Raw genomic sequence first — 24753 nt, forward strand, 5'->3', positions numbered from 1 at the left:
CTCCTGCCCATCTCTAATATTTATCCATGTTTCTGTTATAATTGTTATTTGAAGTGTGTAGCTGCATACATTTAGTTTACTTTATTCTTAATACTCCTATCATTAAGGAAAGCAATTTTCAATGTATTGCTTATTTTACCTTTGCACTTTCTCTTTGCTACGGTGGGCTGGGGTTTGTTCCTGCCTTGCGCCCTGTGTTGACTGTGATTGGCTCCAGCAGACCCCCATGACCCTGTGTTAGGATATAGCAGGTTGTAGAATGACTGACTGACTTTCTCTTTGTGCTAGAATTTATCATGTATATTTGATATTATATTACTGTTCATTCCTTCATGTAAAGTTGTAAACCTGGCCTTTCATATACTCAACAAACCTACTGATACACCTCCCAAATACATTTGAACCCCTTCTGTTTAAATGTAACCTACCATGATTGAACAGGTCCCAACGCCCCATAAACTTATACCCTTCTATTGTGCTCCAAGATCTGAGAAGATTACCCTCTTTACAAGAGATTAGAAGATCTGATTCATGTCAGTGTTTTAAGTCTGAGTTACTTTCTGTTGTGTTTGTCATTAAAGCAAAGCAAATGAGAGGTTGATCAAAAGAGTTGAAGCGGAAAGCTGAAGTATGTCCTTCTGGGTCACAGGACAGTGAAGGACTGCTACTGTCAACAGTCAAATTTCCCAAATGCATCACAACACTTCAGTACTGGACATCCAGAACCAGGATCAGCATTGGGACCCTCAAGACATGTTTTCCTCCAGGAGACAACAGTTTAATAAGTAAAAGAGTACCAGCAGTCTCAGCAGGTTACTGTTAATCCAGTAGCTGCCACCAAGTGAACAGCCTCCTGCTTGTCAGATTTTGCTCTAATCTCCAATGTCCAAGTTTTATAACTTGTCATGTAGGTGTGCCCTTATCATAATTAGGCAAAAAACATAAATAGCACAAATAAGTAGTCAGTCAGGTGTACTTTCTTGTGTTCTTGTATTAAAGCCAAAAATACACAAAGCATATAATGTTAAGTGCAAAGGCTAATAGCACCTTGGCTGTACTCCTGCCTGGTGTTTAACCCCGATCAATTAGTGCTCACCTTGCAAAATAAAGTTATTTAAAGGGGGGATTCTGAGTGCACCAACCCTCAGTGCTACTGAACACGGCGAAAGACTAAAGGTAAATGACTGAACTCTGTGACAGTCTAAACGGCTGAAAGGGAAGGGGGGGTGTATAACAAAATAAATCTGGAAACTATTAAAAAATTAGTTACGGGATGGAATATTCACCTTCTAGTCTCCTCATTCAAATATGTCTGCTTATGCTGCTGTTGGAGAAAGCTTACAGATGTGATTGAATTGAACGTTTTAATGGAAGGATGGCAAATGTGATTGTTTAAGTGTGGCAAGAGTGATTGATTAAAAACAGGAGTCATTTCTCCCTTAAAAATAAATAAATGCAGAAATATACATTTGATGTCAAAAATGGGGAGAATGCATATGAGAGAGGCTGTAGGGTACATGAAATTCAATGTGAATGCAGTAAGTGTCAGGCTCTGAGGGTTCACATACTGCTTTGTATTTTCAAATCTATCTTGTCTATCCTGTATACCATGTTGCTCATCTCTGTCTGCACTGTATATAGTGCCTTTCATATGTTTATCTATTGTGTGTGCAGTATCTACATTGTAAAATAGTACCTCTCATATCTACCTGTTTGTTAGATAGTGCCACTACGATTTTTCTCTTTTTCAATTTGACTGTATCATATAATTTCTTTCAGATTAACTGCCTGTTAAGTAGTGGTTTTGATGTCTAGCTGTTATATAATGCCTTTCATATCTACGTCAAACGTCATCTTTCATATCTGGCTCTATCCACCTGATATATAGTGCCTTTCCTATTTTTCTTTGTAGTTCTTATTCAGTGTCTTTTATATTTGTTTTATATGCACTGCCTCTAATTTCTATCTCTATATGTTATATAATGCCTTTGATGTCTATCTATCTGTAATGACTTTCATATTTATTTCTTTGTGTATTTCTTATATAGCACCTTTCATATCTATGCTATGTAGTGTTTTTCATATCTGGCTATATCTGTCTGATGTGCATATCTCTCTGTTATACAATGCCTTTCATGTTACTCCGTTACAGTAGTGGTTTTGATATCAAGCTACACCTGTTATATACTTTCCTATTTTTCTGTTTATTTCATATACAGTTCCTTTCATACCTATGATATACAGTTAATTTCATATCTAGCTATATCTATCTGTTTTATAGTGCCTTTCATATCTGTTTGCTATATAGTTCATTACATATCCATGTATCTTTCTGTGTCAGTCAACCCTGTTTTTTATTTTTTTCTGTTAAAAAATGTATATGTTAACCAAAACTTAAAAATACTGTAAATGTTGTTTGTTGTCCATTTTGATCCTATATAGCACCTTTCAGCTCACCAAATTATTTATTATGATGCTTACTGTTACCTCTGAGAGCTGCTGCATTTTAATTTGTTTCAGATTATACAGAAGTGGGATTTTAATCTGTACCCTCATGATATGAACATACATTTTGAGCTCAACTTAACATGCCGTGTCTTTCAGATAGAAAGCAGATATTTCACGTTCCCTGCACAGCACCGCCTAGACATTCTGAGCATACCATATATACTGTTCATATAATGTAGAAGGTTCTAACAGACACCTAAGGCTATAGTTTGTAAATGTAGTTTTAGCAGCTGTCCTCTTTTGGTGTTTCTAAGTGATGAGCCAGCAGATTCTCCTGTTAGGTATATTTAATAAAACTCTATCAGAATTTCTCAGGTCATTTATGCCTTTAAAGCATTGTGCCAACACATTATGAAAATTTACAAACAGATATTCAAAGCATTCAGAAGGACAACCCTGCTCAGCCTACAGTCCACTGATTATAACACTTAGCAAACATGTCCTTGACACTATCAGTTATGCTATCAGTTGCACATGCCTTTGGGTTCATTAGAAAGTGGACAGTAAAGGTAAATCCGTGATAAGCAGAACAACCCAAGTGATCAGGGTACAGTACTACACACACACAGTTAAGCTAAGCTTTTTCACTTTCTTTGTGTATTTGCAGTATTTTTGGCCAGTGCAAAATGTAGCAGTGCAGCATCAGGCCTGACTAAAGTAATCCACCACTTCACAGAGATTAGCTTCTCCGATTCAGCCCAGATTGGCTTCTGATCCCAACAGCTGCTTAGTCGGAGGCCTCCTGATGTTTGCATATCATTAATGAATATTGTGACATTCTAACTTGGTCAGGTTTAACTTTAAGAGAGATGTATATTTGAAAATTGTCTGATGTATAATATGGTTGGTAAAACTCAAATGGTGAACTATCAAAAACCTTTTAAAGCCAACAGCATATGTAGGAAGGAAAACACAACCCAGTGCAGAGAAAAACCCACCACACTTTTCTACTAAGTAGAAGTTCTGAAATCTACTTTGGACCTTACTTGGACTCCAGTTTTTATTCCCGTCAGGGTGTCTTCTATGTGGAGCTTACATGTTCCCTGTGTCTGTTTGCGCTTCTTATGACACATCAATGGGAGTGAACGTGGGGATGGTGGTACCCCATGGTAAGTTCACTGCCTGTCCACTGTTGATCCTGGCTTTGTTCACAGTGCTTATCTCAGGTGCCCCATGAATCTGCATAAAAAAGAAAACAGATTCATTTTAAAATGTATACACTCATTTCCCTGACAACTGATAACTAAAGATGTTTTCTCATTTCAGGTATCCATCAGCCAGTACACTCTGCCATGAACTCCACCGACTTTCCCAATGTCAATGTTACTAGTAACTCCACCATGGTTTTGTTTCCTCCTCTTATGGACAAAATTGTTAATGGCATCACTGTCCTCATTCTGTTCATTACTATGGTGTCGCTGGGGTGCACCATGGAGATCTCCAAGATCAAAGTTCATATTGTCAAGCCAAAGGGAGTGGCCATTGCTGTTCTGGCCCAGTATGGAGTTATGCCACTTACTGCATTTTTGTTGGCAAAGCTCTTTCAGCTTAAAGACATTGAATCTGTGGTAGTGCTGATATGCGGGTGCTGCCCTGGGGGCAACTTGTCAAATATCTTCTCTCTGGCTCTCAAAGGAGACATGAACCTCAGGTAAACACAGCAGTTATTAGCTACCCAGTCTATGATAAATCATTGTTGGTTTAGCACTGAAATATGAGTGTAAAAACATTAGCTACTTGAAATGAAGTTAACAGAGTAGGAGAGTAGGCCACAACACCTATGTTGTCACTCAAGGGTATCACTCTCGACATGCCCATTCCAAGGCAATTGTTGCATGTAGTAATAAAATACATTGTATTTTTAACTCCATTTGAAAGTACATACAGGTAATGCTATAAACTAATAAAGGAAATTTTAAACAGAAACAAATGCTAGGAATAAGAACAGGCCGATAGAGAAGGTGCTAATCTTATAGCTGCTTATTCACTGTCACACTGATGGTCTAGCTAACTAGATGGTCTCAGACTTGTTCTCTTTTATAGCTGTTAATAGAATTTGTTAATTATTTACACAGTTTATTCCAGCTGATATTTTGCTACCCACATCAGGCTCAGCCGTGAAAACTCCATTTGAATAACAGCAGGATGAATGTTTCTGTGGTCAAAATGCCCCTCCTCACTGTCTCTCTGCATGTCCTCTCTTTGTTATGACAGCACCTGGGAAGTCTGGAGGGTGGATGGCTATAGAGGGACACAATTCAAAAGCAGGTCCAGCAGTGGTGATGTTCTCAAATGTCAGATAATAATATTGTAATCTTATATCAGTGATATCACATTAGTATCTAACTAGGAGCTTAATCATGCAGCATAATAAAAACATCTGTAAACACAGAATCTCCTTAATGCCTCTCCTGGCTGAGTCCAGGACTTATACAGTGAAAAAGTTAAAACAATCCGTAACAGAAAGGAGCATTACGTGATGTAACATATTGACAAGTAGAAATAATATTTACTATATGAAAGAATAATATTTCGTAAGCAGGCTATTTGTAGGCGTTACTGAATACTTAGTACACAGTAATGCAGCACTGATTATCATTGATCTTCACTGCCTACACACACACACCCACATTCCCAAGTCTGAGTCGCCAGTTAACCCTAACAGGAAAAGTGGAGTACTAGATTTTAATGTCTGACTCTGCGGACACCCTCCAGAGTCTGATTCTTCTCCCAGGGTCCTCCACGTAGTGTTCTGCAGAGCACATGGACGTTACCAAAAAGAAGTGACCAAAAGAATAAGTATGTGTCAAATAATATGACAAGGTTTTAAGCATTAGTTCTAACTGATAGCCAAAACAAGAATAAAACTCTCAACTAAAGTCAAAGTTTTCGCCAGAAACTGGAAGTCAAAATATGCAAAATGCATGCACAAAGTTTAAGAATTAAAATGAAACATAATCCTAACAAAGTAAAGTAAGAAAAAAATTTGAATGACAGTGGAAGATAAAATGTGAACAAGAAAACAGGCAAATCTCTCCAGGAAGTCAAACACAGAGCTGCCAAGTCTAAAATCAGTACTGTGTATTGTAGTCAATATTTGTTTTACATGGATTTGTTTGGCAAGAACATAATCTAAATGTTACACACTAACATCTTCTTTTTCACTATGTAAAGTCAGATGATAAAGAAGTGCACCTTGCTGATGATGTAACTTAAAGAGCTTAGCAATGCAGTAGCAATAAAATTGTGTTGTCTGAGATAAGCAAAATGGCATCTAAAAAAGACTCAAAAAATAATTCATCTATAATAAATACATTTTAAGTGAAAAGCATATATTCTATTTAATTCAAAACCAAATATACGCCAGAAAAATGTCACATGAAGAAAATGTGACAGAAAATTCAGAAAAAATGTTCATCACAATCATATCATAAAATTCGGTTGTCTGTTAAATGTAGAATATCACTTAGAGTGAAAGGAGAGAGCAGAGTTGCAGTTGGATGACTTATGGTAAGAACACAAACCCCACAAAAGCTGTTATACAGTAATATGGGGCTTGGAAAGGCAGTGCTGAAGGATGTTGAGTACACAGAATAAAGCACAGGTGGAAAGATGGGTTTTTGAAACTGAGGAAATGCTGGAAATGTTTGATTTGTAAATGAAGGTGCCAGCTTCAAGAGAGCGGTCATAAAAATCTGTCCATAGCATCCTCGTCTTTTGAAATAGGTGCTTTGTCTCTCTGACACCCTTTAGAGGACTGGCTGTTGAGTTGCTCATCCCGGCCCTTTGTGTTTTCTTTGCAGCATTGTCATGACCACCTGCTCCACCGTGCTGGCTTTAGGAATGATGCCACTCCTTCTCTATCTGTACTGCAAAGCTCTCATTCCTAATGCAGAGAGTGTCATTCCCTACACAGGCATCATCGTCGCTCTCCTCATGACGATAGTCCCATGTGCAGTTGGGATCTTCATCAATGCCAAGGCTCCACGCTACTCCAAGATCATTACAAAGGTATGTGCCTTCCAAAACTGGCGAAGTGAGATGGAAGCTGGGAGTAGCATTACTCACCTACATGTTTTCCATCATAGTACAGCCTGGTGTAATTTCTGAACTTGTGGACTGCTTGTGGCTATAATATTCATCTTATTAGAATAAAAAGCAACCTTCTCAGCGTAAAGATCCTTATTTGACAACCCAGCATTAACTGACCATATTGAATATCATAACAAAATAAAATACATGCAAAGTAATTAGAAGAAAGGACAATAAAAAAAGTCAACAGAAGTCTGTGCAATTAAAGTTTTCAAATTGTGATATGTATTTATCCCCTCCAGTTTTAGAGTGGCACTAAGTCATAGCCTAACTAGCCCTACTAGCCCTTTGCAAATCTCTCTAGCTCACTCATGACTGCCTCACTTACAATTACCATCCAGTGTAACCTCTATGTGTTTGGGGTGTTCTAGAAGAGCAGTCAGGCTAGAGAAAAAAATCAAAGTGACTGGGGTGGGATTTGAATCTTGGGCTCTGGCATTGCAGATATCATTGCTAAATTCTGTGCTACTGTGGCATCTAAAATCATGATCTTAATAAATAAATACACTAAGCAAATTATTAGGAAATGTTATTATACTGATACAGGGTAGAGCCTACTTTTGTTCTCAAAACAGCCTCAGTTATTCATGGCATGGATTCCAGACCCTGAAAACATTCCTTTGAGAATCTGGTCCCTGTTGACATGATTGCGTCACACATTTTCTGCAGGTTTGTCAGCTGCACATTCATGCTGCCAATCTCCTATTCCACCACATCCCAAACTCCAGCTCCGGTTATGGAGTGCTACTGTTGCTGTAGGTTTTCATTTAACCCTTTTTTAATTACTGATAATTTTTTCTGCTACTTCTGTTCCCTTCATTTTAATTCACTTGCTGAATTGCTTCATTTTTTACCTTAAATGGCACCCAAAAAAGTGAGCCAACAGATGACCAGCAAAGTCAGGGTCTCAAACTCCAACCAAGTTCACTCCAATCAGTTTCTTAATTAGAAGCCAATTATTATTGTTAAATTAAACATATTATTTAATTCCATGACTTGCTGGTGCTCTCATTCTGCCATAGCAGGCGTTTCCAAAACTGTTTATTTTCTTTTTTCTGAGGGCACCATCAAAATGTCTTGTGGACCTGAGAAGACAAAAATTACTAAGACCTTCACTTTCCTCTGTTCTCAGATATTAAATGATGGCCACAGGTTATGTGGTCATGTGTTGGAGGCTCATTTTGTACCTCGTTATTGTTTGGGTACTAATTAATAAAAATTGACTTGCTTAAATTAAAATTACAGCAAAAGAGTTAATTTGAAGCAAAAAAACTTGTCACTTATAAAGACAAGGGTTAGAATGAAAATCTGAGTTGAAGACCCCAGTTCTATCAGATTCAGCTCCGGGGACTGGGAAGGCCACTGAAGAACACTGAACTTGTAGTTAGTTATGTTCATGAAACTAATTTTCTTTGTGCCATGGTGCAAATTGTGGTCATTAAGGGATACACATGGTCAGCAACAATGCTCAAATAGGCCATGGCATTCAAGCAATGACTGATTGATATTAACAGGACCAAAGTGTGTCAAGAAATCATTCCCTGCACCATCAAGCCACCACCACCAGTCTGGACTTCATGAATTTATGCTGTCGGTGCCACATTCTGACTATATCCTCTGTGTGCCTCAGCAGAAATTGACATTCATCAGGCCAGGCTACGTTTTTTCCAGTTTTCATGTGTCCAGTTTTAGTGAACTTGTGGCCATTAAGGCCTTAGCTTTATTTATTCTTGGCTGACAGGAATAAATGGTCTCCTGCAGTTGTAGCCCATCCACTTCAACGTCTGACATACTGTACATTCTGAGATGTTTTTATACTTGCTGCGATTATATAGAATTATTATCTGAATTTGCGTAGCCTTTCTGTCAGCTCCAACCAGTCTGGCTGTTCTCCTCAGACCTCTCACATCAACGAGGCATTTCGATCTAAAGATGGAAGATTATCACCCTAAACAGTGAGATAGACAAACATCTCATTAATCTTAGACAGAAAAACAGGTCAAAACCAGTTTAAACAATAAAAAAAACATTTTATATAAAAAGCAAGAATCAAAGATGAAAGAGAATGCACAGGAACTCTTTACAACGAAGAGGACAAAGAACTAACTACTAAAAGTTATTTTAAAGTGTATGGACTAACTTGGACACAGAGGGTAGTGTTCTACCATCTAACAGAGGTGGAAAGTCAAGAATTAAAATGCCATGTGACCTTCCTGAGGCACATTACTAGCGGCCATAAACAGGGCTTCGTCCATGCAGAAGCACAAAAAACAGCAGCAATTGCAATTTACAATGCAAAACAAATGATGGCCCAGCAAAAATGATAAACATGGTAGTAAAACATTTGCATAATCATAAAGCAAAAAGAAAGAAAAACTAGCGCATGTGATTTTTCCCAAATCATTACAAGTTCATTGTTATCGTAGAAAATAGAACTAAACTTTGATTGAGTTATGAACACCCTGGATGGTACAGGTAGTAGTAGTTTATTTATATAGCGCCCTTTACAGACATAAGGTCACAGAGTGCTGAACAGAAATACAATACAAATACAATACACAAAACAAAACATAAACAAAACCAATAAAAATAATAAATAAACAAACAGTAACTACTCAGCACTGATTATAAGTCTGTTTAAAAAGAAATGTTTTCAGTTGTTTTTTAGAAGACTCAGCTGCGTGCAGACCACAAGGCAGGCTATTCCATAGTCTCGATGTCACAGACTGAAAGGCACAATCCCCACGGGTTTTTAGCCGAGTGTGTTGGGCAACTGAAAGGCCCTCTTGCCCAGATCTAAGAGTCCGACAAGCTGTATAGCGTTAGAGCTGGCTGGTTAGGTACTCAGGAACTTGTCCACCCAAAGCTCTGAAAGTAAGTACCAAAACTTTAAAATGAATTCTATAAAACACTGGGAGCCAGTGCAGTGTGTGCAAAACGAGCGGGATTTGATCACTCTGGCTAGGTCGAGTTAGGAGCACAGGCAGCTGCATTTTGGACTAAATGAAGACATGAGAAAGAGGACTTGTTGAAACCTGTAAAGAGAGCATTGCAGTAATCAAGTTGTGAGGAAATAAAAGAAAGAACAAGTATCTCCAATTCTGACTTTGAAACAGAATTTCCTAGTTTAGAAAGATTTTTTAAATTAAAGAAACACGAGTGGCTGACTGATCTTACATATTCATCAAGTGTCAGGGACTGGTCAAAAATAACGCCAAGATTATGAAAAGAAGAAACTCGTCAAGAAAAGTCAAGAAACTCGACTTAATAACAGGAGAGACAGAAGATAATTTTAAGCTAATCTCAGAATAAAGAACAGGAGGAGCAACAATTACCGGTAGTACCTCAGCCTTTCCTGAATTCAAATGCAGGTAATTACTATTTGTTAACCTGAGACAGACAATCAACCAAAGTGACCAAAGCCTTAATTTGGTTAGTTTTAAATGAAAAGAAAGCTGTATATCATCTGCAGAGAGATGATACGAGATATCCTTAAAAGAGTTAAGAATCTGTGATAGGGGAAGAATATATAAAGAGGAAAATAAAAAGGTCCAAGAACCGAGCCCTGCGGCACTCTATATGTCAAAGGAGCAGAGTCGGATGAAAAGCCAGCCACACCGAGTGAGATACTCCTATTCAACAAATAAGAGGAGAACCAGCCCAAAGCAGAGCCAGAGACACCTAACCACTCTGATCTATTAATTAAAATCCAAAGCTCCACTGTATCAAAGGCTCTGGTAAGATTTAACAGTACAAAAACAGCTCACTTGCCTGCATCAGCAGCAATTAAAAGATCATTAAAAATGTTTAGAAGAGCTGTTTCTGTAGAATGTTACCTCCAAAAACCAGATTGAAAAGAATCAAAGAACTGCTGCTCCTCTAAGAAGGCATAGAGTTGCTGTTCAACCACCTTTTCCAAAACTTTGGCAATAAAAGGCAGTTTTGAAATTGGCCTGTAATTATTCAAAATAGAGGGATCAGAATTAGATTTTTTCAACTTTGGTTGAATTACAGCTGCTTAAAATATGATGGAACTACACACAATCTCAAGGAGCAATTTATGGTATTTAAAACGCACAGACCTATACAACTCAAAGTTTTTAACATTAATGACATTGGCAAAGGACATGATGAAGATTTCATCTTTCTGGGCAAGTCGGGGAGATCAGAAAGTTAAACTTCTGAGAACACAAAAGACTCAGAACATGAGTGAATAAGATCACTAGGTAAGACAGCTGGAACAATATTAGCCCGAACAACATTAACCTTGCCAATAAATTTAAGATAATTATTACAGTCAGTATCAGAAAAAAACTGAATAATAGATCGAGTTGAGGAAATAATATTGTGAATAGTATCAAATAGCACTTTGGGATTACACTTGTGAGTCTGAATAAAATTAGAAAAATAAGATGTTATAACATACTTAACCAAAGAAGTAAAAGAAATAAGCAAATGCTTTAAGTAAGAATGATCAACTTCCAGAGTAATAATAATAATACATTTTATTTATATAGCGCCTTTCCCATGCTCAAGGCAATTCATAGAGTTTAAAAAGAACGCCAAAGTATACAGTACATAGCATTGTACTAAACCAGTTATATAAATAAAGAAGAGTAAGACAGTAAATTCAGAGAAAAGCCTAACAGACAACATAATTGATGGTCTAGCACACACACAGGTTACATGAGCATCTTGACAGAGAGGTAAACTGAGAGAAGGGTAATAAAGTCAGGTAGAGCTAAAGACATTCCTGAACAGATGAGTTTTGAGTTGTTTTTTTAAAAGAATTCATGGAGTCAACTGATCTGATTAATTTTGGTAGGTCATTCCAGAGTCTGGGCGCTATACAGCTGAAGGCCCTGTCACCCATGGAGTGTAGGTTAGTGTGGGGCACAAAAAGATTACCAGAATCAGAGGACCTTAGTAGGCAGACAGGCATACAGTGATGGAGGAGGTCATTGATGTAGTTTGGCACAAGGTCGTTTAAGGCTTTGTAGGTTATTAGTAGGATTTTATATTCAATTCTGTAAGACACAGGAAGCCAGTGAAGGCGGAGCAGGATGGGTGTGATGTGCTCGCTGCTGCTGGTTCGAGTAAGGACTCTTGAAGCCTAGTCTTGAATAAACTGGAGCTGTGATATAAGATTAGAAGGGGCACCTGCCAGAAGGGAATTACAATAATTGATGTGGGATGTGATAAAAGCATGGACAAGTGTCTCAGGGTTAGAATAGGAGAGGAAGGAGCGAACATGTGATATGTTACGGAGATGAAAGTAAGAAAGTTTCTTAATGTGATTTATGTGGGCAGAATAAGAAAGGGAGAAATCAAAAATGACACCAAGATTCTTTGCAGTAGAGGCAGGTCTGATGAGATCACCACCAAGATGGACTGGGAAGGAGCTCATTTTATTAAGTTGCACTTTAGTCCCAATTTGCAGGAGTTCAGTTTTGTTGCAATTTAAATTTAAAGAGTTCTGCTCCATCCAGGTTTTAATTTCACTGAGGCAAGTTGTCAGCTGTGAGAGCTCTGATGAAGATCCACTTTTAACATTGAAATAGAGTTGAGTATCGTCTGCATAAAATATGGCCGAGGGGAAGCATATAAATACAGAAGAAAAGAAGGCCGAGGACAGAGCCCTGAGGAACTCCTTGTGTGACTGACGCTGAGCTGGATCTGCTGTTGCCAAGACTAACAAACTCTTGTCTATAAGTCAGATAGGACTTGAACCACTGGAGGGCAGTGCCAGAGATACCCAGCATGATCTCCATTCTGAACAGTAGAATGTCATGTCTGACCCGAGTGTCAAATGCTGCACTGAGGTCTAATAGAATTAATATGCTGGTTTGTCCAGAGTCTGCTGTCATAAGTAAATCATTGGATACCCGTAGCAGAGCAGTTTCACAGCTGTGCTTCGCCCTGAAACCAGACTGAAAGGGTTCCATCAAATTATCAGAAGTTAAGTAGTTGGTGAGTTGGGAAGCTACAACGCACTCAAGAGCTTTTGACAGAAAAGGTAAGTGGGAAATAGGCCGAAATTTGTTAAGATCGGCACCATCAAGACCAGACTTTTTTAACATTGGAGTTACAGAAGCAATTCTAAAAGTGAGAGTCAGAAACCCAGTGTCAAGGGATGAGTTTATCCATCCATCCATCCATTTTCCAACACGCTGAATCAGAACAAAGGGTCATTGGGGTCTGCTGGAGCCAAACCCAGCCAACAAAACAACAAGACAATTTATTATTGTTGTAATAGTCGGGATTATGGCATGAAGGCAGGATTTAAGTAGTGTGGTGGGGATGGGGTCCAGTACACAAATAGTTGGCCTCATCTTACAAAGCAGGTCATTAACAAATGCCGATGTGACTGGTGAGAACTTAGAGAAGGAGCTGGATGGAGGGGGAAAACAGGAAAACATATAAACAGATGATGTATTTATGTTAGTTGAATTATTTAGATCTTTAATTTTGTTACGGAAAAAGTGGAGGAATTTCTCACAGACTTCAGTAGAAGAGGTAGTTGGGCCAGATGCGGGTTCAATTAGTTTATTAACTACAGAGAACAAAACCCTTGGATTATCGTTGCCACTTTCTATTATTCTGCCATAATGGGTGTTCTTGGCAGCAGTTAGTGCTTCTCTGTAAGCTCTTTGGTGGTCAGAGAAATCCTGGATGTGCACGGTGAGGCCAGCCTTACACTCTCTCAAGGTGTCAGCCAACTGCTTTCATAGATCGCAATTCTGAATTATACCAAGCAGCTGATCGCTTAAAGGAAACCTCCTTATGTTTTAAAGGAGCTGTTTTATCTAGTGCTGAGTGAAGGGCTGTGTTATAGTGATCAACGAGACTATCTAATGTTGATGGAATAGGTGAAGACATAAAAGATCAGAAATGGATCCAGAAAGGACAGAAGGACAGATATTTTTAAGGTTTTTGTAAGAAATTTGTCGTTTACAGGTAAGCGGATGGAGAGGTAATGAGACAGTGAAAAGTACTGCTTTATGGTCAGAGAGTCCCAAATCAGTGCTGTAAATGTTGGCAACAGATAGTCCAGATGTACAGATCAGTTCCAATATATGACCACCAGAGTGAGTGGGAAAATCAACACGTTGTGTCAAGTCAAAACAGTCCAGTAAGGATAGGAATTCATTTCTCAGTTTAGATGTGGGGATGTCAATATGAATGTTGAAATCACCAAGAAGAATGACTCTCTGGGAAAAGGAACTTAAGTGGGTTAATAGTTCAGCCAGATCAGATAGGAAGGATACATTGTATTTTGGAGGACAATAAAGAACAAGTAAGATGAGTAAGACAGGACTTGATCCCATTATTAGTTTAAGAGCCAGACACTCGAAAGACAATGGACAATCAATTGGGATTCTTTTGATGTTTAAATCCACTCTGAAAATTACCGCAAGACCTCCGCCTTGTCTTGAGCTACAAGGCACTGTGAGGAAAGTGTAACTAGGTGGTGTCGCCTCTGTGAGGGACGTAAATTCATTCCTTTTTTGCCAAGTTTTTTTGTTAAACACAACATGCTTTGCCATTAAGAGATTTTAAATTAAACAATGCAATATTAGTTGATGAGACTTCTTTTTGCACAAAGCTGTGACCGGAATTTATTTTCACATACTGTAAATTTGGCACACTGACACTTCTGTTTCCAGGGCCATAAATAGGACGGCGTATTCCTGAGCAAATGCAAATGCAGCCTGGCGGTGGCGGAGGAGGTGACCTGACCCACGATGTACATATTTCAGGCACCGCAAAATACCGGTGTCTTTTAGGATATTCCAGTCAGACCATTTGCTCTGGACAAACTGTTTAATATGAAGGAGTTTGTCACAAGAGTATTTTAGCATGATAATGAGCAATACTTATCTGATAGCAGTGGAGAAGCAGCACAGCACAGCGGAGTCGATGAGATGGGTGGGTGTGGTGGTGGTGGTGAGCAGCGATAGCAAAGCAGGAGAAGGCATAGCAGGAGGAGGTAGCAGGATTTGGAGGTTCCAACATATAGCAGCAAACAAGTAATGCTGGGTATTACAGGCATGATCACCCCAGAGCCACAAGCCAGGTGGCTGTGAACATCAGATCAGTTTTTAGTCATAAAGCACAATAAAACGAATCGAGAACAGACCAGTATAGCAACTATAATCAAGGAGACAGATCATCCCAGGCTCCTAGATCACCAGGTACAAAGAAATGTTCGTAGGTCTCGTCCGTGATCCACAGATTCAATTGTTCCTAGTCAAGGTAAAGTCCATAAAGTGCGTAAAAATTAATCCAAATCCATACAATTCGAGTCAGAGTAGTACACTTCCATAGTCGCTCCGCTTTTCAACAAGAATGCGTAAGATCACGAATGAAGTTATTCATCCAAGGAATGGGTAAAGAACATTGTCTGATTTTAAAAGAAACAATCTTATTCAAAATATCAGTACAATGGTCATTAAAACATTGAACTGCTAACTCAACATTATCAACATTAGTACTGGCATCAGATACCACAACCAAATCAACAAACTGATAAATCACTGACTCATTAATGAAACAAGTATGCCTAGAGTTAACAGAAGATGACAACTCTAAATCAGAGGACAAGTCAAACAAAGCACACTAATGATTACTAAAGGTTACATCACAAATAGTAACATCATTCAAGGTAACTTCATATGAAAATAACAAATCCAATGTGTGTGTCCCCGCTATGGGTAGGGCCAACAACATGTTGTACAAAATTAAAAGAGTCAGTGATACACAAAAATCTGGAAGCCACACTACTTAAATTATCATCCACCTGGATATTGAAGTCACCAAGCATTATTATTATTCTATGCAGCTTAATAATGGTGGATACAAAATCTTGAAAATCAGCAAGAAAAGGACTAATCGCACCAGGTGGACGATAAATTAAAATACAATATATTGGGGTTACACGGCCAAAGTTAACAATCCAAAGTTCAAAAGTCTTATAGGAAATGGTAGTAACAGAATGACATAAAAATAACTTCTTAAAAACTATGGTGATCCTTCCTCCATGGCCAGAGAGCCACAGTGTGCTAATGAAAGAGCAGTCCTCAGGGCACAATTCTGTCAGATTAGGAAAATCTGAATCGTGCTGCCAAATCTCCATTGGGAGCATGAAATCCAATTTATGACTAGTAAAAAAGTCATTCAAAATAAACGACTTGTTTGTGATAGAGCTTGCATTAATCAGTGCTACCTTAGCTGGTAGAGTCATAAAAACCAAAGACATATATAGATAGACATCGCATTCACTGTGTTGCCCAGTCGACACGATACGTCAGCTCGTCAGCCTTATTGTGAGAGGCAAAGTGCCATTTAAACTAATACATGTAGACATTGACACCGGGTTTTCTGATGAAAAAACAATATCATTTAAAACAGTATCGTTAACATACAACAGATTTTGGCAAATCGTTTACATGCAATTATTTATATACATTTATACACTAATAATGGCAATTATTAAATAACTTGCAAAATACCCGCGCTTCGCAGCAGATAAGTAGTGTGTTAAAGAAGTAAAGAAAAAGAAAAGGAAACATTTTGAAAATAACGTAACATGATTGTCAATGTAATTGTTTTGTCACTGTTATGAGTGTTGCTGTCATATATATATATATATATATATATATAGCAAAATACCCGCGCTTCAGAGCGAAGTCGTGTGTTAAAGAAGTTATGAAAAAGAAAAGGAAACATTTTAAAAATAACGTAACATGATTGTCAAAGTAATTGTTTTGTGTATTTGGCCGCAGCGCCACAAAGTTGTTTTCGTCTAGTTACAATCCGAAAATGTACCACGACGTCTGACACGCCTCCTTTTTAGTGTTTTCTCACAGCTTGGATTGCTGCTGTTATAATCGGTTTGAGTCTACATATATATATAAAAGGTTTAATTTTCATATGTATATATATATGAAGATATGTATGTGTATATATATGTATATATGTATATATATATATATATATATATATATATATATATATATATATATATATATCTATATATACATACATATATACATATATATACACATACATATCTTCATATATATATATATACATATGAAAATTAAACCTTTTTAAACTGAGGGAAAATATACCAATAATTATTTGTTAAGGATCTCTTTGTATACCACATTGTGAGTTTGGCCCTCCGGTTGTAATATGACCAAGCTGTGTGCTGAGCTTACTCTTAAGCATGCAACGTACAGTTGGCCTTGTAAACAGTAATCTTGTTTCAAATCTCACAGCTTGGATTGCTGCTGTCATAATCGGTTTGAGTTGCATGGTTTGTTATAATTACGACAGTATTTGTAGGACTTGTGTTGAAGAGACATTCGGCATCTGTCAAGCGTTGTAAGTATACAACCGGTTTCATCGATAACTTCACATCCAGCTTTTGAGTGTTTAGTAGTAGGTGACCACTGCTGAAATCGTCACCTGTTAATCTAAGATGTTTTAGAGGCATTGCCAGTTGTCGAAAGGTGTAAAATATTTGGTCATTTCAATACACTTGAAAGTGACAACCGAACAATTCAGCGGCAGCCATCAACTCACATGCAGATGCATAGGTGAAGGGCTTAAGCATTTCACTCTTATAGTGCTCCTGTGTAGTATAATTATCTCCTGTACTGTCATCAGTCCACACCTTGAACCTGTCCCAGTCATTCAATACATAAGACACAATGTTCCTCCGGATATCAAGAGTGAGCCTGATATGGCCGTGCAATATGTAACAAAGAGAATGGAAAAGGTAGGTGCCATCTCCGGGCATGGAAACCACTCGGTAAGTGACAGTTCTTTGATCGATGGTGATCACCTCGATAGACATGTTAATGCGATACGGTTGGAATGATAAAGGAAATGGGTACCTGAACGATGTAAAGTAAGTCTAAAATACCTACACAATAACTATAATCGTAATAAATGAACAATAAAACAGCGGAGAAGCTGTGGATTAAATAAAAAGGCTGTAGTTATCAGCAAGGAGACGTGAATCCCATGGTGAAGCAAGGAAGGGAATGTAGAGACTGGAGCGACGGACGGCCTTATATAGTCAGGCAGCCAACAACGTGGGAGGCGTTGGGATGTGGGACCCAACGCCGCCTCACATGGTGACCGAGCTGCAGGCTATGGACATATATATGTACGTAAGTAGGATTCAGTTAGCGTTGGGAACCCGTGTACCAAATTTGTTGAAGGTGGGCCCATAAGTAACAAAGACTGTTGAAAAGTTCAATATGGCGGCCGACAGTGGCATCATACCACCGAAATAAGTACCAAATTTCAGCCTTCTACCTACGGGAAGTTGGAGAATTAGTGGCGTTGAAAAGTTCAATATGGTGGCTGACAGTGGCGTCATACCACCGAAATAAGTACGTACATTGCTTTTGGTTAGCGCAGGGAAGCCGCCTACCAAATTACGTGAAGATGGGGCCATAAATAAGAAAGTTCAACATGGCGAACGTTGTCAACCGTTATGACCGTTATGCATAGAATTTCGAAATAAAACGTGCTTAACTTTTGTAAGTAAGCTGTAAGGAATGAGCCTGCCAAATTTCAGCCTTCTACCTACACAGGAAGTTGGAGAATTAGTGACGCTGGAAAATTCAATATGGTGGCCAACAGTGGCGTCATACCACCAAAATAAGTACGTACATTGCTTTTGGTTAGCGCAGGGAAGCCACCTACCAAATTTCGTAAAGATGGGGTCAGCCTTCTACCTACACGGGAAGTTGGAAAATTAGTGACGTTGGAAAGTTCAATATGGCAGCCGACAGTGGCGTCATACCATCGAAATAAGTATGTACATCGGTTTCAGGTAGCGCAGGGAAGCCGCCTACCAAATTTCGTGAAGATGGGGCCATAAATAAGAAAAACATGGCGGACGTTGTCGACTGTTATCGACCGTTATGACCGTTACATGTAGAATTTCGAAATGAAACCTGCTTAACTTTTGTAAGTAAGCTGTAAGGAATAAGCCCGCCAAATTTCAGCCTTCTACCTACACGGGAAGTTGGAGAATTAGTGATGAGTGAGTGAGTCAGTCAGTGAGTGAGTGAGTGAGTCAGTGAGGGCTTTGCCTTTTATTAGTATAGATAATAATAATAATTATTATTATTAATTAATTCCTCCCATATAAGTAACATTTCTCGGACTGCTTTCTTCCATCTCCAAAACATTTCTAGACGTCCTGTTCTTACGCAAGACAGTACTGAAGTATTGGTTAATACCTGAGTCACCTCACATATAGATTACTGTAATGCTATTCTATCTGGCATCCCACAAAAACATATCCATCGCTTACAATTTCTTCAAAATTTTGCTGCCAGGATAATAACCTGCTGTTCTAGATCCACTGAATATATTACACCAATTCTCTCTCAACTTCACTGGCTCCCTGTTAACTACAGAATACAATACAAATTACTGCTCTTAAAATTTAAAGCTCTCCACAACCTCACTGATCTCCTACAGACTGACACTCTTCTCACTCACTCAGATCCTCATCAGCAGCTCGACTTTCTGTACCACACATCAGACTCAGTGCTATGTGAGCTCGAGTGTCTCTCGTAGTGCTCCTCAACTCGGGAATTCTCTTCCCTCTCATATATGTCAGGTCGATTCAATAACACATTTTAAAACTATCCTCAAAATGTATCTTTTCTAACTGGCATACCAATTATGAATTTTGCACTGTTACTGCCAGTTGTCTTTATTTGTTTGCTAATTATTGCTTTTTGATTTATCATTCTCTTGATTTAATTTTACTAATTTTGTTTATTTTTATTTATAATGTGACCTTGAGTGCTAGGATTATAAAACAGGGTTTTCTAATGGCCAAATATAACCAAAACAATTGTTCAGCCTTACCTATGAAATGTAATACCCCGGGATCTGGTTTAGAGCATACAGCAGTTTGTACAATCCCAAGCAGCACATTATTCATTACTTCACTCCACAGCAGTGCCACTCGCAATATGGCGGTAACGTTGATGTACGATGCTGCTGGTCATGCGGCGTCTAGTAATTCTATCTCTAAGATAAAAACAGCAGCCGTCAAAGTAGCATTGCCTTTAATACAAGAGATAGTGCAGAACAGTCTGAGATTACTTACATGGCGAACTCAGCGTCTCGGATGGGGGGGCGGAATGCAACACATAGGATAATCCAGGCAGGCAGAACAGATCTCAAGCATGTCGGCCTGGTCTGGTAATCCTCAAGCAAAGATTGCAAGTCTACACCAAAAGCACAGCGCCATAGATGCCGAAACCTCGAATGCACACCTGCACTTTTTCCACTCTTCCTCCAACGGGCTCACAGGTTGACAAGGGCACTGTTAACCAATACAGCATTCACAAACAGGAGGGGAAAAAAGGTATACTGTAGTTGTAATTCTGGGAAAAATTTTCCATTGCTGATCTAATGTTGATCAATGAAATGCAATCGTACACTAACGTGGCTGAAAAACCGAGTACAACTAGTTGTTTTTTTTTTGCTTGGTCTCTTTGATTAACCAGCTCTTACCTCTGCCTACCTTTGACAACGTATTTTCAGTCTCATTTCACAGTTCATTGTCTAGTCACTTTGCTTGCTATAATCCTTAGAGACCACGTGTCTCATTATACAAACCAACATCAAAAGTATATTTCAAAACGATTGCATAAATATCAAAAAAGGTCTCTAAAATTCCCACTAAAAATGTAAATAGATACCAGATCATAGCAAAATCATTGTTTGAATGCAGCCCCGTACATGGATGAATACTGCTGGCCGATTCCATCATATACAGGAGAAGCCTGATGTCGCTGTGCATCATGTGACTGGGAAGTGACACTAAATTACGCACACACTGCCATGCAAAGATAGACATAAAGTGGCAGCACACGCACTAAATAACAACACAAAAGAGTGTTGAGGTGCTGGCATCATTACAATTTATAAATGTAAAATAGAATGTCCATCTCCCTATGTGCTGCCTATATGATCCTTCACCCTTTGACTGATCTGGACCAAATTTTGTACAGTTGCTCTCTTGGGCCATACAGACAAGACAGACTACTTTGAAACCTAAAATTTAGACTGTAGGGATCTCAGTGTTTTTTTTTTTTTCATGTGCTACAGTTTGCACACCAGTTCCACCTGCTTGGTCACAGCAAGTGACACATCTGAACAGACTACAGGTTACCCACAAAAACACTCCTTAATTTCAAATGCTTAAAAATCTAAACTTATTGGAATATGTTTATAAATAAGATGACAGCAAATACATTAACTCAAAGCAGTTCTTGTTTTCCACAACTTACTGAGGTAGATGACTACCTTTTTTAACAAGATGAGGCACCACCGCACTGGCATCTCGTTGTCCATAATTTTCTCAACGAGCACCTGTCAAACAGATGAATTAGTCATGCTGGACAAAATGACCAGGTGTTCCTCAAGTGGCTCCCGAGATCACCAGACATTACTGTTTGTGACTTTTTCTTTAAGGGTACATGAAAGACAGAGTGTATGCACCTCCACTACACACAACTATGGATGATCTGCAGGAACGCATCATTGAAGCTATAAACGCAATCACGCTGGATATGCTTCATAGAGGTTGGTCCGGGCTAGATTATCGCATCAATGTTTGCCGAGTAACAGGTGGGGCACATATTGAGTGAAACTTTATGAAACTTTATGAGTTGATGAAACTGTAGCCTCAATGGAGAAATAATATTCCAGTAAATTTTGATTTTGTAACCATTTAAAATCAAGGATTGTTTTTGTGGGCACCCTGTATATCCAGACTAACAGACCAAATGAACAAATCTCTGCATTATTTATTTAGAGTTGTTTCTATCTAACTGGAAGGAATATTGTCCGCTTTTGCAAGGGGTCAGCATTACAGCTATAAACTCTATATAAAATTGTAAATGCTGCGTAGAACAGAATAGGCCAAAAAGGGGGGTTAAGGTGGGGAGAGAAAGAGAGCAGGCTATATCCATATCTAATCTATCCTTTTAATCCTTATAATTATAACTACCAACGTAACAATAGGCTGCATGGCAATAACTCTTGGGGAAATAGGAAATTAAGGTTAAAGCTGTCTCACTTTAGGTTAAGACAATAAAATGACATCAAAAATTCAGAATCAATGTCTCCATGATGGGACAGTTAACTTTGTGAGCTGAGATGTTAAAGGCCTGAATCACGAATCAAAGAGAAAGAAAGTAGTTTCTCACCTAACAGATTTAATTGCTAAAATAGTATTTTTACTTACTAAGCAAGGATCAGTTCTGGCTGCAAAAGGACTTGACTGGCCAAATGTTTCATTCTAGCTTTACCAAGAAAACTAGAGGTGTGGGAATTCTCATACATAGAACAGTCTCATTTGTAGCGTCAGATATAGTATTGGATCCTGAAGGGAGATATGTGATGGTCATGGGCAACTAATCTAACTGTAAAATGATTTTGATAAAATTTATTTGCATCCATTCCCAATGTGAACACTCATAAAATTATAATGGCTGGGGACTTTAATTGTGTTTTAAATCCACTCTTAGATAGGACTTCTATCAGGGGGGGGCGACATCTAACACTGCAAAGATAATTACAAAGATTATAACTGATCACAACTTATCAGACCCCTGGAGGTTTTTAAACCCAAACTCAAGAACATATTCTTTCTACTCACCAGTACATCATTGCTACTCAAGAATTGATTATTTCTTTATAGATAATAATTTCTTGCCTATGATTAAATCTTGCAAATACAATGCTATTGTTATTTCCGACCATGCACCTCTGATCTTGGAGCTAAAGTCACTATGCCCCACACACTCCCCTCGCAGATGCTGTCTCAACCCGCTTCTATTAGCAGACGAGAATTGTACAGAATTGATATCCAAACAAATCAGTTTCTTCCTAGAGACAAATACATCCTCAGAGATTTCTGCAGGAATACTCTGGGAAACTCTTAAGGCCTTCTTAAGAGGACAGATTATTTCATATCTTTCCCACAGAAATAAATTAGAAACCAAGAAAGTATCAGAGCTAAGAAGCGAAATTACTAGAATAGATGAAGAACATGCCAGGCTTCCAAGTGAGGCTCTACATAGGAAAAGGCAGGCTCTGCATTCAGAACTAAACCTCTTGACAACTAAAGAAACTGAACAACTAATTTATAAATCCAGACATCATTACTATGAACATGGAGAGAAAGCTAATAAGCTTTTAGCTCAACAAATTCACAAGCAAGAAGCCCGCCATGCAATCCCAGTAATCACCAACACGAACAGAAACAAAATCATCGACCATAAAAATATAATGCACACATTTAGAGACTACTATAAATCCTTATATTCTACTGAGTTTAAAGAAGACAGCACACAATCTAATACATTTCTGGATACATTACAGATACCACAAATAAATACTTTTAGTGTGGAGGAACTGATAAACCTCTGGCTTATCAGAATTACTAGATGCTATAAAGTCACTTCAAGCAGGAAAGCAGCAGGCCCTGATGGCTACCCTGCAGAATTTTATAAGAAATTCTCCGCTCAGCTAGCTCCCCTCCTATTAGCAACATTTACAGAAGCCAGAGACAATCAAACTCTTCCTCAAACTTTTCGCCAAGCATTAATCACTGTTTTTTCCTAAACAAAATAAGGACTTATTACAATGTGAATCATACAGACCAATTTCATTTTTGAATAATGAAGTTAAGATACTCTCAAAAATCATAGCTAGAAGGATGGAGAAAGTGCTCCCTTCGTAATATCACAAGATCAAACTGGATTTATCAAGGGTCGACACTTATCTTCAAATCTTCGACGCTGTTTAATGTAATATACTCACCAACAAAGTCAAACACCCCAGAAATATTATTATCATTGGATGCAGAAAAAGCATTTGACATGATTGAATGGAAATACCTTTTTACTACATTGGAGAAATTTGGGTTTGGCCCCAACATTTGTGCATGGATCAAACTACTGTATACCAATCCAGAAGCTTCAGTTTGTATCAACAACATTTGCTCAGACTACTTTAAACTAGAACATGGTACCAGACAAGGGATGCCCTTGTCACGCTGCTATTTGCAATCGCCATTGAACCACTGGCAATCACTGTCGAAATACTGATCAGATAAAGGGGATTATCAGAGAAGGACTGGAACAGAAAATTTCTTTATATGCAGATGACATGGTACTGTATATATCAGACCCACAAAATTCTGTGCCTGCAGTCTTAACAGCACTCACAGAATTTCAAAAGATCTCTGGTCTCAGAATTAATCTGAATAAAAGTGTACTCTTTCCAGTGAATTCTCAAGCATATAATATTAGATTAGATACCCTACCTTTTATCATTGCAGAACAGTTTAAATACCTAGGGGTAAACATCACAAGTAAACATAAAGCTGTTTATCAACAAAAGTTTGCCGTCTGCATGGAAAAAATTAAGCAAGACTTGCATAGATGGTCAACCCTTCATCTTACTCTAGCTGGAAGAATTAACACTGTTAAGATGAATATTCTTCCTAAGCTCTTTTTATTTCAAAACATCCAATATACATCAATAAATAATTTTTAAGCAATTAGATTCAACAATAACCTCATTTATTTGGAACTCAAAACATCCACGTATCCAAAGAATGACCCTACAAAGACAAAAGACAGAAGGTGGCATGGCTCTACCTAACTTCCAGTTTTATTACTGGGCAGCAAACATACAAGCTATAAAAGCCTGGACACAAATAGAAGAACAAACACAGGCTTGGTCCACAATAGAAATAAAATCCTGCAGTACTTCTTTGTATTCCCTGTTCTGTGCCCCAATAAATGCAAGTTATTGGCAATATACTAATAACCCAATTGTCCTTCAGTCACTCAGAATATGGAACCAATGTACAGTAGAAAGCATTTTACGATGGAGAAGCTTTTTTCTGTGGCACCTCTGCAAGAGAGCCACCTCTTTCAACCTTCGCAGTTTTTAATATCTGGAAGCATTTAGCGATTAACTTGCTTAGAGATCTTTATATAGACAACATCTTTGCATCCTATGAACAATTACATTCCAAATTTAACATTCCAGCTACACATTTCTTTCACTTACAATACAATTATTCAA

General features: G+C 38.2%; 1 protein-coding gene across 1 annotated transcript in view; it reads left to right on the forward strand.

Moving 5' to 3' along the window:
- Positions 1-1050: 1050 nt before the first annotated feature.
- Positions 1051-24753, forward strand: part of LOC120518659 (sodium/bile acid cotransporter-like) — a 39731-nt gene continuing 16028 nt past the window's right edge. The window contains exons 1-3 of the mRNA XM_039741562.1: positions 1051-1176; positions 3775-4159; positions 6312-6519. Of these exons, the coding sequence (XP_039597496.1) occupies positions 3801-4159; positions 6312-6519 (567 nt within the window). The 5' untranslated portion in view covers positions 1051-1176; positions 3775-3800. The remainder of the gene's footprint in view (positions 1177-3774; positions 4160-6311; positions 6520-24753) is intronic.

The sequence above is a fragment of the Polypterus senegalus genome, chromosome 18 (genome assembly GCF_016835505.1).
Source record: "Polypterus senegalus isolate Bchr_013 chromosome 18, ASM1683550v1, whole genome shotgun sequence".
NCBI lineage: Eukaryota > Metazoa > Chordata > Cladistia > Polypteriformes > Polypteridae > Polypterus > Polypterus senegalus.